Source organism: Panicum hallii, chromosome 9, assembly GCF_002211085.1.
Source record: "Panicum hallii strain FIL2 chromosome 9, PHallii_v3.1, whole genome shotgun sequence".
NCBI classification, from domain to species: domain Eukaryota; kingdom Viridiplantae; phylum Streptophyta; class Magnoliopsida; order Poales; family Poaceae; genus Panicum; species Panicum hallii.
In genome coordinates this window covers 16446987-16463634 of record NC_038050.1, presented here as the reverse complement: position 1 = coordinate 16463634, position 16648 = coordinate 16446987, and the positions used below count along the sequence as shown (strand labels likewise).

Below are 16648 nucleotides of genomic sequence, written 5' to 3'. Positions count from 1 at the left end.
TCAATCCTCTTCATCAGTTCTAGTTCACAGGCAGCAAGTTAAGGTGCCGAGGTATAGATTAATACTCCAGTTTTCATTCTCTTTTCTCTGCTTCTCTGAATTCCTATTACTTATGACATGTATTCGTGGTTCACAATTCATCCTTATATATGTTTGCAATATAATGGGCATGGATGCATCCTTTGGAGAACTTTTCAAAATTTATCGTTTATCCTTTTTAGTCATTACGTGAGAGTAGAGAAATTTAGGCTCTTTCATTGTGCTAGCTAGTTTCCCTCTTTGAACTGCGGTCTGATGAGCGATACCCCTCTGTGATATCAGGGTCATGCCGGCGTTCACCGGTGTATCTTTCGTTGGAGACGCACCTGCCTCGGCTGCCATCCACGTCGCAGTGAGCGGGTGCCACCTGCTTGTGGCAAACGGCTACTCACGTATCAAGGACACCCCCAATGGCAAGTGCCTACGGTCTCAGGGTTTCAAGATCGGAGGCCATCGCTGGTTTATTGAGTACTGCCCTAATGGCTATGAACCAGAGAATGCCAGCGACTACATGACTTTTTATCTCGTCCTTGATGAAGGCAGTACCGTCGAGCCTGTCCACGCACACTATGTATTTAGCTTCTTTGGTCAGGCTGAGAGGCAAGAGCCATCATCGTCATTGCTCATCGGTGCAAGGGGAGCTCACAAGTTCTTCTGTAATGATGCAATTAGTTATGGCTGTTGCATGAGAAGGCAAGACTTGGAGAAATCAATACATCTCAAGAACGACGGTTTCACTATAAGGTGTGACATCGCCATCGTCACGGATTTCAACCTCGGGGACGCCGGTGCCGCCATGCGGTTTGTTGTGGTGCCTCCAGCTGATATTCAAAATCACCTCTATAATCTCCTCCTGTCACAAGAGGGCGCCGATGTGACATTTCAGGTCGGCGACGAGAAGTTTGCCGCGCACCGGTGTGTGCTCGCAGCCCGTTCTGCTGTCTTCAAGGCTGAGCTCTTTGGCCCCATGAAGGAGGGAACAACAGACACCGTCGCCATCGATGACAGCCCGTTCAGGCTGTTGCTTGTTTTCATATACTGTGATTCAATACCTGAGTTTGAAGAGGAGGAAGAAGAATTTATGTTGCAGCACCTGCTTGTGGCAGCAGATAAATATGATGTCCCGAGGCTCAGACTGATGTGTGGGCAAAAGTTGTGCCGGTGCATCAACACCGACACAGTGCCAACTATCCTTGAGCTTGCTGAGCAACATCATTGCCAGGGGCTGAAGGATGCATGCTTGGATTTCCTTAGCTCCCTAGCAAATCTGCAGGAAGTAACGGCGGCTGGTGGCTTGGACAATCTGACTAGCAGCAGCCCCTCAGACTGATAAGCGGCAGGTGGCTTGGACCGAGGTACTACCATGAAAATTTCCTTTTCTCTACGGTGCCACAGTGAGTGAACGTGTTACATAGTTAATTATGGTTCTCTGCATGTACCGTTAGTTGGTGCTCTTAGATAGATGTTGTTGCCATTCATTTTTCCAGCTCATTTTTTATTGAGAATTCGTTTATCTCTTGGCTCTGCAGGGCCGGAGCAAGGTGGAAGTGATTGCTGGTGCAGGAGCTAGTGAAGAACAAAATTTCAATGGAAGGAAGCTGGTGAAGATTTTAAGCATTCTTAGCAATCCAGTGTCTGGGTCTTGTTTCCCTTGCTGCTAGTGTCAGTTGTGTTTTGTGTGGAGGAGCATCGCCCAGTGGCGCTTGGGTTTTCTCATCTCGTCGTATTCGCTTTTTCGTTTGCGCGCCGTGTTAGAACTCAAAACTGGTTTATTGGACCCCTTGCATTTCCCTTTGCTGTAATAGTTTGGTTACTCTCAGTGCTACACTGCTATGGTAGTTGTAGGATTATTGGCCGGTCAAGTGTCCATTACTTCACTTATATCCAGCTGTTCTCACACATCATGCACACGGCCACATATATATCTTGGTGAATGGAGAAGAATTTGATCTACGAAGACGAAATGTGCGAGTACATTGGTGTGGGCAAGACGTACCTTGGATTCCTTAGTTGTTGGCAAAATTGTGTATTTGCTATGTGCCCAGCGACGTCAGAAATACATTGCCACTTGTATAGATGGCCAAATGGGCTCGGCCCAATTGGCCGCACTAAGCATAGCACGAAAAAGTACGAACCTAACCTAGCATAGCCCAGTATGAACATTGTTAGTGCCGATCCGACCCGATCCACCGTGCCGTGCCTGGACCGGTACCCCAGCATGCAGTGCCGGCCCAGGCACGACACCACTAATGAGCTGATGATATTCAGCCCGTTTAACATCCGGCTATCTCTCTCTTCCCCCGGCCCCCTCTTCCAGCTTCCCTCTCTCTCTCTCCCCCCTTATCTGTTCTCTCCCTCCCCCGGCCCGGCTCTCCCTCCCTCCCCGACGCCCCCTTCCTTCATGGCAATGAACCTTACCATCTGAGTTACGCTCAGTTCGCTAGTTGGCATTATTCAGCTAGCTATCTTCACCCATCTAGAGAAAATTAGCTGAATAGTTTTTATCTTTAAGTGATCCAAAGTACCTAAGGCTCTGCATTGTATCACACTCATTCATGGACACCGTATAGGATGTTTTGCTGACGTGGTATGAAATCAAATGAGAAAGAGAAGCTGTATCTTCGTGAAGATACACCTGAGAATCCGTGTGCATGTTTTGGATCCATTCTTGTAGACACACTCATAGGGAAATTTGTTTAGTGTCCTAGCAAACCACAATATGATACTTTTCTATGGGCATGGCAATCTTGGATGAAACAGATACGGAGCAGGCTAAAAGGTTCGATCTGCAACCGATGGTTGATTGGTTGATGCATGTATAATTTTATTTAAGGGTAAGGAATTGAATCTGAGCGCAAATATTGTTTGGAGTCTGTTGTGGGATCATTTAATTTGTTTCCATCATTCCATATTTCCCTTATCTGCACAACTTGGATCCCATATCTCCAGCAACGAGATCGTAGCAAACCAAATTATATTTTCTTTTTCACTTATAAGTACTTAATGAAGGTTCGAATATCGAATATCCTGTCCAACGGAGGCCTATTCTCGCGGCCCAAGAAGGCAGCAACTTCGGTCCAATAACTGAAAGCAGTTGAGCCCAATAGCATTAATGGTCCGTGGAAATAAAGGCCCAAATCACAGGACAGCTCCCCTTTCCTCCTCCTCCTCTCCTCACCACTCTCTGCATCTCCCCAAACTCCAGTCATCAACCCTAGGAGCAGCTGGAGAGGCGATGATGGGGCTGCTGCGGTACATGAAGGACCTTTATATTGGCCCCCCGCGTGGCAAGGTTTGCCGGATCGCTCCCAGAAACGGCTTGACTGCCGTTCCCAAAATCTTTTTTTTTTGTGTGAATCAATTCTTCCTCAAGTTGTCTTGTCCCCCAACAATTTCCCCCAAATCTTTTTCGCTTCTTCTCGTGCTGGGATTTGATGGAGTTTTGTGTTGCTAATGAGGCAGGGAGTGATCCAAGATCTGGAGCACGCCATGCGGACCAAGGCAAGCTCTCCTGCGAACCCCCCTTCCATGACAGTCCCACAAACCCCAAAAATGAAAATATCGTCCTTGTTGATTTGCTGATTTGCTGATGATGATGATGATTCAGGGCGGTCTGACCCTAGAGGAGGATGAGAAGCTCCGGATTATCAATTCCATTCCAAGTGCGGCCTTTGTTTTGTTCTCAGGATTCGGCAGCTTTGTGGGGTGGTTTGCAGGTTTGGTCTCGGCCTAGGTTCCTCCTTCCCTCTCTTGATGATATTTGATAATCTTATCCGTTGAGCTGTTTTCAAGTCGTGTTAAACAAGGAACATTCAGTTAAGAGACGAAAAAGGTGCCTGCCACCATGCAGTAGATGCCATTCCTGAATCCTGATAAAGCTTAGCTTTCTGTCCATAATTAGGAGTACTGGATTGTGTTGAAAACATGCTGGCAGCATGGTTGTGGCTTTGTGTCAATGTTCCAATTAGTATTCAATAGCCATACTTGTGCAAATTATACAGGAGGGGAAGGAGATTGTTTCTGTTCAAGCCATTGAATATTAGAGTCCAAATTTAGATAGGACACTTGTTTTAAAGAACTGTGCGTCACCTGATGAACAACAGTATTCCTTTCTTATGGTCGGTATTTTGTAAGCTCCTTCCCTAAATGTTCTGCCATGAATGTTGTTGTTTTGCCTGCTATCCAGTGTGCATGTCAGTGTAATAATATTATATATTCTACCTTTTTTATTAACTTTTCAAGGATATCTGTTTGCTTACCCTGAACTTGCATTCTTCCATTCTTATTACTGTTCAGGAATGTTTGTATATGCCTACCCTATGCTTGCTTACTAACCATGATGAATCTGTTACATTTGGAGCATTTGGCTTAGTTAATGTTTATGATAAATTTGGCTACATTGTTAATATTTGTCTTCACTAGAGCTTGAACATTGTATTTGCTGTTTCTTTAACGAGTAGCACATGTCTTCATAACATATGGTCAATGCAATTATTGGTTGAGAAGGACAAAGTGAATCATCGATTATGGTTGAATCACTGATGCAATTAAGTGTTATATAAAAATTTGCAAAATTTGCCCTGCCGGGGATTACTGTTGATACCGAAGACTTGCTTACGGAATTCCTTTTTTCAGGAACCAAATTACTTAAGCTTCCACCTAGTTCTAGATTCGCAAGGTTTTGTTCAGCTACAGGTAAATCTCATGGCTATCCAACCTGGTAGAGATCCTGTACAATAAGGTCATGCAAAGGCATAGTCAAGCTTTTATTTAGATGAGAAAGACAAAGCAATAAATTTTGCTTTGTTGATAGTGATTGTGGCTCTTCTATATGGATGAGTCAACATGAATAGGAAATACGTAAAATGAAACTAACCCAATTAACATCTCTAATTTCTAACTAATATTGTGCTGGTAGGTCCCAGGTGAATAGTTAGCTATGAATAGTACTGCTTTAAGAGCAGAATACAATTTTTATTAACATCCAGTACTAATACATCTTAAAAACACCCAGTGGTGATGTGTAGAACGCACTGAAATTTAAGTATATGTGACTTATTCGAATTTTGTAAGATAGTTTTGTGTTCCAAAATCATGTAGCTTCTACTTTCACCATTCACTCATGAAGTTATAATGTATTTCTGCTGTAGTTGAAAGAAAACAGATTGCTATAGATGGAACCATTTGGCATAAAATATTGGATGCATTGACCCTTCAACGTTCATGTGGTGTTTAGGAATCAATTTTTCATCCTTTTCATTGGAAATGTGAATTCATTGAAGCTACTTCTCAGGCTGCGGTTATATCATGGGAAAGGCCATGTATAGTGGAATCTTCTGTAGGTGTCCTGTAGCGCTTTTAGAGGCTGAAGAAGGACGCATGAAGATGGAGCTTGCTAACATGTGTGGTTTTTTTAACCAGCTATTCTTTCTCTTTGGTGTCAGGTGTTCCAACCAAATACTTGTTTCATTAACATCGTACTTGTTTTTACTTGCCTCATTAACAGAATACTTACTAAGCATAGTGATGATGAATACCTGGTCGAAGCTGTGAAAAGGCACTTTTTTGCTGAGCATCTGTTCGATGACCTGCATCAAGACCAACCATTTTTCAGGTGGCACCCACGTCGTTCATATACCAACAGTGCCTTTGTAGAAAGAATGAAGGAAATTGAAGCTACCAACTCTGATGATGAGGCCAGAACAGTTTCTGGAGGGACAACTGCGGACAATGTGAGTTACTAATTTACCGCTAAGTCTGCAATTTGTCATACACGTCTATACTTATTTTCTTAATGCAGTTTTCCATCTAAGTTTCCAAATATTTCACTGCAAGATGACACTTTTTTTCATATATTATGCTTGCAGGGACCATCTGGAGACCTGATGGAGGACCCATTTGCTTGTATACTCGGTTCTCCAGGTCACGTGGAAAGCAACAATCCACCTGGAAACATCAGCACTGTCCTGAAGCGAAGTGAGCTGCGAGCCCGCAGGAGTCGTCACCGTCATCATCATCGCCGGCATGCTGATGACAAGTTTGCTGCATTGTGAAAGGTTGGATCAGAAGCGCAGTGGAATACCGTAGACGTTAGCATTTTGTTTAAATCTCCTGTGGTGAGAAATTAAGATTCCTGGAACAAGCTGTTCATGTGTTGTAGCAGATTAATTGAGAAGTGTTGTGCCTGGTCAAAATTTTAGGCTGTGACAATGTTGTGTGAGCATACCTGTCAGGAGAGACTGGGATCTTATTGTGATGCTGCAGGTGCTGCGTTGTAGATACCCATGTATCCCATGATCTAAATGAAACGATGGCACAAGTATGAAATCAGGAACGTGGTTAACAGGCATACATGTTTTAAAAATGATAAATTTTACAAATTTCATTTTGACTGCAGCATCTAAATTTGTTGGGGTTTCACCAATCTATTGATCATGGTTTCATCATATATGCTGGTACCCAGCACTATAGAATCTAGTTTGATTCCCACCCCTGTTGGCTTGCAAAGGCACAGCAAAGCTTTGTACCTCTGAATTCCTTGGGAGAAAAAACTGTATCCAGCTGCTACTTTGTTCTGAACATGCACAATGGGATGTGAAATATTTTATAGGGTGTACTACGATTTTAGCTTTATACCTCTGAATTTCTTGAAAAATCCCGCATCCAGGACTTGCTTGTTTCTTGTGAACGTTCTCACCATAGGATGGCAAATCTTTATACAGAATTATAATGTTAACATTAATTTATCTTACAATATATTATCAGTTGCTATGAGATCGATATCCTATTGAAAGATCTATGAAATAAAAATCTGTTGATACAATCTTATAAACTAGCTATGCATATAATAGGACTAATTGTTGGCCGATATTTATGAATTTTAAAATTTCAAATCTTAATGCGCCCTATATAACAAGAAAAGGAGGGAGTTGTAGTTATTGCAATATGATAAGTTACCATTTATATTCAAAAATTTCAAAATTTGAGTCTTCATGTTTTTATTTGCAACCATTTACGTATTAAGATGTAAATATTCATGAAATAGTTGAGAGGGCGTATCTGTTTAGTTAGGTACATTCACCTCTGACGTCTCAAAGTTTAGACCGAAGACGGATACAGGAAAAACAAGAATTAGCTTATAAATTGTCAGATGCACTAACTCTTTATGGTCATATCAATGTTTTGTCCTTTTTACCATAAATAGCTTATTTATGGAAGTTGTATTTCGAATGGTCCTTTTATGACAGGAAAGGTCCTTTTACCATCACGCAAGGTTGCATGAATGCGATAAAACTGCTATACAGTAAAGAAGAATGCGTAGAGATGGAACTTGCACTCTCCATTCTCGGTCTCAAATTATAGATCCTTTTAATTTTTTTAGGTACGTAATTTTTATTATGCATATAGGTATACGCTACAAGTAAAAATTATGTATCTATAAAAATTAAAATGACCTGTAGCTTAAAATGAATGGTTTCTTTGACAATGAATCTTTCCGCAGTCTGTCTGTATTCCAACGAAGGACCCGTTTTACAAATTAGTGCCATCGCTTCATAACTTCATTGTCAGAATACTTACTAAAGCATAACTGTTTAACGCTGTAAAAACTGCATTTCTTTGCCGAGCATCTTTACCGTGATCTTTGCATCAAGATGTCGGCAGGACGGCAGCAGTATGTTGACAGCGCTTTTGTGGAAAAGGATGAAGGAAATAGAAGCTGGAGTTGACGACTCTTTTTTCTTTTTTGAAAAGTGGAGTTGACGACTCTGATGATGAGGCCAGAAGCAGATCAACTCTCTCGTTCAAGCTGCTGTGCAACGAGAAAGGCCCACCGACCGAGCCGCATGATGGTCGATAACTGAGCCCAAAGAAAGCCCAAGCCCAGCTCAAACACTTCCCGGATTTAGGTTCGTCCCCCCTTGGCCCCGTGGCCTCATCCGATCCCTTTCCCCATCCGCGTCTCGACTCCTCTCCGCTCCCTCCCCTCTCGACGACGCGAGGAGGCGACGCAATCCCGCGGGAGCTCGAAACCCTAGCTCCCAAATCCGAGCCTCGGAGCCGCCGATTCCTCCGGTGCCCGGCCGCGATTCGGCTCACGAAGCCGCTGGCCGCCTAAGGTTCGACCGCTCCCCGGCGGCATCAGCATCGGCGGCGGCAGGCGCTGCGCTCGAGGAGGCGCATCGTCTCGACGGGTTCTCAGTCTCCGAGGCCTTCCCTCGGGCGGTTTCGTGGTGTCCCGAGCCCGGATCCGCGGCGATCCGGGAGGGGAAGGCAATGGACACGGCGATCCAGCCGTGGTAGCCCCCCAATTCGGAGGGTTTCCGGCTGGCAGAGGCGGAAGGATTCGGGCCTTCGGCGGCGGCGGGTGATCGGACTTTTTCCCTGCGGCGTGCGGCTTGGCTTCTTCATCTACGGTGTAGGAGTGGAGCGCATGAGCCGACAAGGCGGTGGAGATAAAAAAAGCTTTGCTTGTACACTTGTTTATGTGTTCATTTGTTCTTGCGGTTTGTCCTGGTTCAAAGCATCAATTTTTCCGCTCAAATTAAGGGCGAAGACAGTTTTTTTTTGTTGTTTCTTGCTGGTTTCTATCGAATAATCTCTTTATTACAGAAGAAGAGTGGAAAAGGAAAAAAATAAAAACAAAAAAGATAAATCAGAAGAAAAAGAAAGGCAAAAAATTGAGTGGGCAGGCAAATGGCTGTGTATTATAAATTCAAGAGTGCCAGAGACTATGACTCGATTCCGATCGAGGGGCAATTCATCTCGGTTGCCAATTTGAAGGAGCGGATTTTTGAGTCCAAGCATCTTGGCAGGGGTACAGATTTCGACCTCATGATCTCAAATGCTCAGACTGATGAAGGTTGGTTCTTTTTCAGCAAGGAGCCCTTTGTTTGATTTTTTGTATGCTTTGAATATATGTAAGTTGATAGGGCCTGGTTAAAATTGTGATAAAACAGGCAGTAGTACTGTTTGTTTGGCATGGTAAATCAAGGGCTATTTCGCACACACTCAAGGTCTGCGTCGCCTAAGCCAAGCATGTTGAATGCTGATGCTTTGTTTTAACCATGCCTGCCACTTTTCCTTCTGTTCTGAGCCTGCTAAGCAGGTTTCATGTGAAGGGTTAGCTATAATCTGAGGTCAGGCATTGAGGGAAATTGTTCATAGACAGTCTTGTCATGACTTTTGTGAACTTTAGGAATTTGAATTTGTTTTAAGATGTTATAAGAGCAAGAAACCAAGTGTTGCCTTGATGCGTAGTAAGTTAATCCATTGCAAATGGTGCCTTTTATGTTTCCAAGCAAGGAGTCAGATGTAGGATGATGCATTTAAAATGATATTCTACTAAGCACTCAAATCTTCATGTATCGAATACAGTTTGTGTTTTGATTTTCATTTGTGGATTTGGGATGGACTCATGCCATCGAGGTATTACTTAAATTGTTTCCTGGTGATATTTTCACTTTCAGAGTATGCTGATGAGGCTACTATGATACCAAAGAACACATCAGTATTGATTCGGCGGATACCAGGACGGCCAAGGAAGCCTATTGTCACAGAACCTGAAGAGTACTGTCTTGATCTTTTGATTACATACTTGAACAGTAGTCAAATACTTTTAAGTGATTTGTTCTGAGTTAACACCTTGTGGCTATCTGCAAGGTAGAGCTTTGAATTTGATTGTTTGGCTGGATTATGTCAATGAAAATGGTAGGGAGTTAAGGTAGCTTATCAGAAAACATATATTGAGATGTTTATCCAATTCTGCAGGTCCAAAGTCGCAGAAGATGTGGTTGAAGTTGTGCCTGCTGCTAGTGGTTTTCTTGGTGATTCATCAATGAAATATGTAAGAATGACAACTTATTTGCCTTACTTGTGGCGAAATTAGCCGTTGGAATTGCATTAGGATGTTTGACCAACTAGAATTGTATCTGGGGAGCTGATATTCAATATATTAAAACTGCAGCCTGAAGAATCCGAGTGGGATGATGAGTTTGGCAATGAGTTATATGTTTCTGATTCGCTCCTTTCTCAGCCTGCTAGCCAGGCGGTTGATGCTTCTGAAAATAAAGTTGATGAAGACAGTAAAATAAAAGCACTTATTGATACATCCGCCCTTGACTATAGGTGAGTAACTTCTGGATTAGGAACCCCCCTATTTGGACTGCTTGGCAACTGACAGTTTAAATGTGCTTGCTATGCAGTGTAATACTAATAAAATATTGGTTTTATAATCATTTAACTGGATGGTCCATGCTTTCAGCCAAATCCCTGATGGTTATGGTTCTGGAAGAGGTTATGGTAGGGGGATGGGTGGCAGAATGATGGCTGGCCGTGGCTTTGGTAACGCTTTATTCTTCTTTTGCAATATTAAAGAATTATTAGAGTTTAGGGTATATACTTATAAGCTGAGTATATCTTTGTTGAGGGAAGTACTATATCCACCTTCGCAGCATGGATATTCTTGTTCTTGTGTTGAAGTTTTTATATACAGTGCGTTACTTAAGACTGGTAAATATATAATAGATTGTTTGTTCATTGATATGCAATGTCGATTTTTTTCCTTGTTTTCTAGCAGAGAAGCTATATTTCTTAATATCTCTTCCTTTGTTATTTTGAAGGACGTGGGCTGGAACGCAAGACACCTCCTCCAGGTTATGTTTGTCATAGATGTAAAGTACCTGGTATGTTGGTGGCTTGTAAGATCTTAGCATTGTATGTTTCATTCGCTCTTCTTTCGCTCAGTGGATCTTGTTTTGCAGGCCATTTCATTCAACATTGCCCAACAAATGGTGATGCTAGATATGATGTGAGAAGGATGAAACCCCCAACTGGCATTCCAAAATCAATGTTGATGCAAACTCCGGACGGTTCATATGCACTGCCAAGTGGGGCTGGTGCTGTTTTGAAGCCCAATGAGTGAGTACAAAATTTTCTTGACCTGATTTTGTTCTAAAATAGCACACATGTAATTTTGGCAAGAAACTAAACATTATGCTTTGTGTTAGAGCTGCTTTTGAGAAGGAGATAGAGGGCCTACCCACCACCCGCTCTGTTGGCGATCTTCCACCGGAGCTACGCTGCCCATTGTGCAAAGAAGTAATGAAGGATGCTGTTCTAACTAGTAAATGCTGCTTTAGGAGTTTCTGTGATAAATGTAAGCTGGCTATTAAGTTCCCAACTCTAATGTATGCAATTAGTATTGATAATGCATATAATATGACTGGCCCTGTTCTTTCTTTATGTATATATTGCAGTGTTTCCTTTCCCTTTTATCAATGCATCATGATGTTTAGGGAATTAAAAGATGTTTGTATTTTGCTGGCAGGCATCAGGGACTACATAATTAACAAGTCAGTGTGTGTCTGTGGTGCCACAAGCATATTAGCTGATGATCTTCTCCCCAATAAAACTCTAAGAGAAACCATCAGCCGCATATTAGAGGCACCACCAACTAGCAGCACTGAAAATGTGGGAAGCATGGTCCAAGTACAGGGTATGTTCATATATCTGTTTGTCATGCGGATAATTTGTTTTGATTACAATTGCAAACTGATTCTGTATCTTTTGTAGACATGGAGTCAGCTCTACCTGTACAAACTAAGGTTAGATCTCCTGCTGTTTCTGCTGCTTCAAAGGAGGAGACCAAAGCACCCACACCTGTAGAAGAGTCTCCTGATGCTGAGAGCCTCAATGGAGCAAAAGCTACAAATATCGATGTGAGCTCTTCAGATAAGAAGGCTACCACAATTCCGGATGTCGCTGAAGGGACCATGGAGTCTAAGAATGTGAAAGAAGATAAGCCACTAGAAGTGACTCCTGTAGCCAAAGATTCTCAAGAAAAGTTGCCTTCAGGGGACCAAGGTGAAAAGCCTTCAGTCCTGTTTTTGTTTCTAGCTAGCCCTTGCGTGTGCTGCAGCCCCTCTTATATTTTTGTTGCTAAAGATGTACATAGGTTATTTGGTATTCAATGTTCAAGATGAAAAGTTGTTCTATCTGTTTGATGAGAACCAATCTGCCCTAAATTGCGCTGCCACATTTAGAGTACGATGTAATGATCTGGACTAAATCACGTAGTTTGCTGATCGCTAGCTTTAAAGATAGGTAGTTTAGGGGGTAATTGATTTAATGAGATAGTGAGTAGCATAATGGGCAGGTTCAATGTCAGTTTTTAGTTTTAGGTGGTGCTAGGAGGAAAGAGAGAGGTGGGAGAGGCACGATACATTGGAGCGGTGAAGCTAAGCAAAAAAAATTCTAGCATCTGGAACTTAGTTATGCACTTGGTAGCAGGAATAAACAAATATATCTGTCTTAGCATGGATTAATGGAAGTGCCCATTGGAGCACTTTAGTCAAATAACAACTCTGAATGGATTGTCTTTCATTTAGCACCCTGGATGAACTTATACACTGAAGTTGCCTAACATCATTTCTCTTTGCTCAAATAATCAAATGTTGATCTTGCTTGTGAGAATATATGGAAGTATGGCAATAAATCTTGGAAGATTATTAATAAGTTGACTGAAGTTTGTGTATCTTTCAATTATTTCTGTTCTTTGAGATGCTGATTTTCTTTTGGTGGCTTTAGCAGTAAAGAAGAAGAAAAAGAAGAAGGCACGTGCTCCAGGAAATGGTAAGTTCTGATGCCTGATCATGGTCATTTGTCATCACAATATAGCTGCAAGTGCAATTAGCGGCTTAAATAAATGGAATATTTTTCTGTTGACAGCTGATGAGCAGTGGAAAAATTTTCAAGATTTTGGAGCTGAAAATTTTGCGGGAATGCCTTTGGGTCCAGCTGGAGCTTTCAACCCTTACTGGGGCGGAGGAGTGCCATTGCCAATGGATTACATGGGTGCACCATTTCCTGGTCCCATGCCTTACATGGGTTACCCACCAGCTCCATTCGACCCTTTTGGTGGGGGTGTTCTCCCACAAGATCCATTTATGCCCCCAGGATACATGATGCCAGGAGTTCCTAGGTATATCTTTTAGAGCCATTTGGTTTTATGAGAAAGAAATGTGTACATGAGCAAATGGCATATGTACCCATTGTCTTCTTTGTACCTCTCAAATTTAAGAGAATATGTAGCCTGTGAACTTTGTGGCTGTATTTCTCCAATTTGGTGAGAGATTAGTATTATTTGACGTTTACCTCTTTGGTTAACAGCCTGATATCCATCTAGCATTATATGAATGTTTACTTCTTTGGATAACAGTCTGACATCCATGCCGCTTTTCTTTCCGCAGATTGGCTATTACTATGGTTGCTTCTGAAATCTCTTGAATTATTCATTTTCAGGGATCTTTCGGAATTAGCAGTTAACCCTATGGGAATAAATATGGGCCCACCAATTGTGGGCAGGGAAGAATTTGATCCCAGGAAACGTGATCATAGGAGACGTGAAATGGACCGATTCAATGAAAGGTGATTAGACACTTCAGACCATTTCATTCTCCTTTCTATTTTTGACTTCAAAAATTTGAACAGCTGTTGCATTCGTCCTTTTTAGTTATCGCAAATGTCTATTAGTATTTTTACTTAAGTAATGAGTTTGGCATGACATTGGTTTGGATCATCCACTGTTATTCAAATGCAAAAGACCAGGATGACCGTCCAAATGTAGTCGAATGTTTTGAGTTGAGGATAAGTGAGAAATTGTTCTGGAAGTGCCTGTTTACATGAAAATGTTAGTTGTTGCCCCTCAATTTTGGGAGTTGATTTCTCAGTGTCACATTGTCATGTGCCTATTTGAACTGAATGGCTGATGATTAATTCGGAAGGTTTCACAAGAATCATTTAAAACCTGCACCCAGTGTCCCTAAGCTTTGTATGGTTATGCAAGCCCTTGATAATCTGTCATGTCCTGAACTTGGATCACCTTACTTGCATAAGTGATTCTGGGTGTCTATAATTTGATCTCTTTCTATGTTTTTCCTTATTGCATTTACTATCACTTGGTGTTTTGTAAATTCTTCTGTATGAAGTCCTCAGTCAATGATTGGTAAAAAGGTTGGTGTAGGTGTTAAGTGATAAATAAACCTGCTCCATTTATGGTTATGAATTATGATCCTACTGAACTTTGAAAACCTTGATCCATGGTCCCTTTCTAGCTTTCCTGAAAGCTTGACAGCCTTTAGCAAACAACTGAAAATGGCAAACATGCTAACACTAGGTTTAGTCCTCCAAGATTATATTTTAACAATCTAATAAAGTGGAAGAATGACACGAGTTTGGGTGCATTAAGTGCTATTTTCAGTCAGCTTTGAAAGCTTTGTGGCAAATCTTGATCTTCATATCTTGATTGTTTCTCTTTAAAATGTTAATTGGGCCTGTCTATACTAGTTCAATGTCATGACTGAAAAAGTGGCAGTTCATGAGGTCTTGCTGATAATCCGCCAATCCGGTACTCTGTTGCTTTGTGTATTTACATAAACCCTTGGATGGTGAATATGTTGCGGGTAGAATGTTACTGTCTCGTAATAAATTTGTCTAACTCATTGATCTCTCTTTTTTTTTTCTGATTTCTAATCTGTTGAGTTGTGTTCTTTCAGGGAGAGGGAGCGTGGCCGTTCTCGGGAGCCGCGTGGCCGTTCCATGGAGAGGGAGAGGGAACGGGAGCGCGAGCACAGGGAAAGGGAGTGGGAACGTTCCCGGGAGAGGGAGCGCGACCGCGAGCTGGAGCGGGAACGAGCGAGGGACAGGGAACCTCGAAGGGAAGCCAGAGAATCCTCAGGGGCCATTAACGATAGTACCTCGATGAGGCGGAAGGATGTATGTCTTTTCCTGTCAATCGCTTATCTTGCAAAGTTTTGTACTGTCGTCAGTTCCATGGTAGTAGACATATGGATCCTCGCCACGGCCGTAGACATGGATGGAGGAGAAGGGCACGGAGTCCTGCCTGATTCTGGTGTTGCAGAACAAGAAAGGACACTGTTGAATTCTGCTTACGATCAGGCAGCGCCCTTGCCTTCTTGTTGGTCGATGCTTCCTGCCAGTGCCAAGGCAGGTCTGCTGGGTTGCTCGGGTCACAGGCAGCAGCAGTTCGACCACTGGAGCACTTTGCCGTTGTGATTGCTTTCCTGGGTTCGCTGCCCATTGGAGATGCAGATGCCATCGGCACGGCAGAAAGATTTCTAGTTATATTTATATATTCTATATGTTTACATTTTTTACCTTTGGGACTGGGTTGACTTTTCGCTTTTTTCCTTTTGTCTTTTTTTCTTTCATTTTTTGCTTTCTGAAAGAGGAGGATTTCTTATTCTTTTGTTGGTAGCTTTATTTACTTTTCCATTTCATATAGATAGAATTTTTTTTGAACGAGTGGAGTAGATAGAATTAGAATGCAAAAAGGTAAATACCCTATGCTTTTAGCCCCGCAGCAATACGGCAACGTTGGAAAAAAAGGTTTCTCCATGTTCTTGGGTCCTTTTTCGCAAGGAAAATGTGGGGAAAATGCCATCGAATTACTGCCACGTAGCGTCTGCGTGCTTGGCTGCTGTCGTTTCTTGGGTGGTGGGCCGCTTGCTGCCGTGACAAGGCTTGGGCGCGCAAGTTTTTGGGCCGTCCAATTATGATTGGTTGGTTTAAGATTGACTCTGTTGGGAAAGCCGGAAGAGCTCACAGACTGACTCGTGGCCCCGTGTCTTCTTTTCTTTTGATTTTTCTCCCCTTGCAGAGGTCGAGGTCCCACTCCCAGCCCGACAGGTCGGAGCGCGCGCCGCCGCCGCCGCCGCCGTCGTCCAGCCCCGACCACCGGCACTCGCGGCGCTCCCCGCACCGCTCCTCCAGCTCGGGCAAGAAGCGCTCCTCGTCCGACCGCTACGACGACCTCCCGCTGCCGCCTCCCCCTCCGCCGCCCACGTCGCGGCACGAGCCGGAGCCCGCCAAGGCGCAGGCGGCGGCGGCGGCGTCCAAGTCCAAGGCCAGCGTCTTTTCCCGCATCAGCTTCCCCGGCGGCGGCGGCGACGGCGCGAACCCCTCCGACGCCAAACGCAGCCGCAGGGCGTCCTCCGACAAGCCCCCCGCGCACTCCTCTTCCTCCTCCAGGAAGGGCGCCGCGGCGGCCGAGGACGGCGACGGCCGCCACCACCGCGGCGGCCACCGGCACCACCAGAACCACCGCGAGCCCGCCGCGGCTGCGGAGGAGAAGCGGAGGCCAGCCGCCGCCGCGACCGAGTACTACGCCGGCGGCGAGGACGAGGAGGAGAGCGAGGAAGAGGAGCAGCACTTCAAGCGGCGCCCGTCCTCGTCCTCCCGGCGCGAGCAGGAGGCGCAGGAGGAGCAGCCGCGGCACTCGCGGCGGTCCAGGGACCACAAGCGCCGGTGAGGCGGAAGGGCGCGCACCGCACCTACCTGCTGCCGCTTCTCCGTCGTCCTGTCGCGTCCGTGATAAAAAAAAAAGCTAGCCTTTGAGAGGTCGCCGGAAGCGAGCCTCCCGAGAGCAGAGCGCCCGCGCGCTGCCTCTCTTTCGTGTCCGTGCTGTCGGGTCATGTACATTGCCTCCCGCGAATATTCTGTTTTGCTATAATCGGATCGGAACGGAACGGATCAGATGGGGATTACAATAAGTTTGATTTGGTAGATGTCCTGATCGTTGTTTTTGTTACAA

The 16648-nt window shown here is 43.9% G+C and overlaps 3 protein-coding genes across 4 annotated transcripts; all 3 read left to right on the top strand.

Annotated features, from left to right (window-relative positions):
- Window positions 1–325: 325 nt before the first annotated feature.
- LOC112872870 (BTB/POZ and MATH domain-containing protein 2-like) lies at window positions 326–1369 on the top strand. Its single transcript, XM_025935906.1, has one exon. The coding sequence runs from the start codon at window positions 326–328 to the stop codon at window positions 1367–1369; it is 1044 nt and encodes a 347-aa protein (XP_025791691.1).
- Window positions 1370–3202: 1833 nt separating this feature from the next.
- LOC112877360 lies at window positions 3203–6388 on the top strand. Its single transcript, XM_025941655.1, has 7 exons — window positions 3203–3331; window positions 3502–3540; window positions 3647–3755; window positions 4675–4734; window positions 5333–5441; window positions 5546–5771; window positions 5907–6388. Exons 1-7 carry the CDS (start codon window positions 3275–3277, stop codon window positions 6090–6092), a joined length of 786 nt encoding a protein of 261 aa, XP_025797440.1. The 5' UTR covers window positions 3203–3274; the 3' UTR covers window positions 6093–6388.
- A 1569-nt stretch (window positions 6389–7957) lies between these two features.
- LOC112874469 (E3 ubiquitin ligase PQT3-like) lies at window positions 7958–16648 on the top strand. 2 transcript variants are annotated; one of them, XM_025937798.1, is made up of 15 exons: window positions 7958–8899; window positions 9507–9606; window positions 9808–9883; window positions 10004–10164; window positions 10301–10380; window positions 10659–10721; window positions 10800–10956; window positions 11046–11194; window positions 11366–11533; window positions 11611–11901; window positions 12628–12669; window positions 12766–13018; window positions 13339–13464; window positions 14592–14811; window positions 15716–16648. In XM_025937798.1, the coding sequence occupies exons 1-15, from the start codon at window positions 8734–8736 to the stop codon at window positions 16364–16366; spliced, it is 2703 nt and encodes a 900-aa protein (XP_025793583.1). In that variant the 5' UTR covers window positions 7958–8733; the 3' UTR covers window positions 16367–16648. The 2 variants fall into 2 exon arrangements, with proteins under 2 accessions (XP_025793583.1, XP_025793581.1); XM_025937796.1 differs by having other exon boundaries at window positions 12625–12669.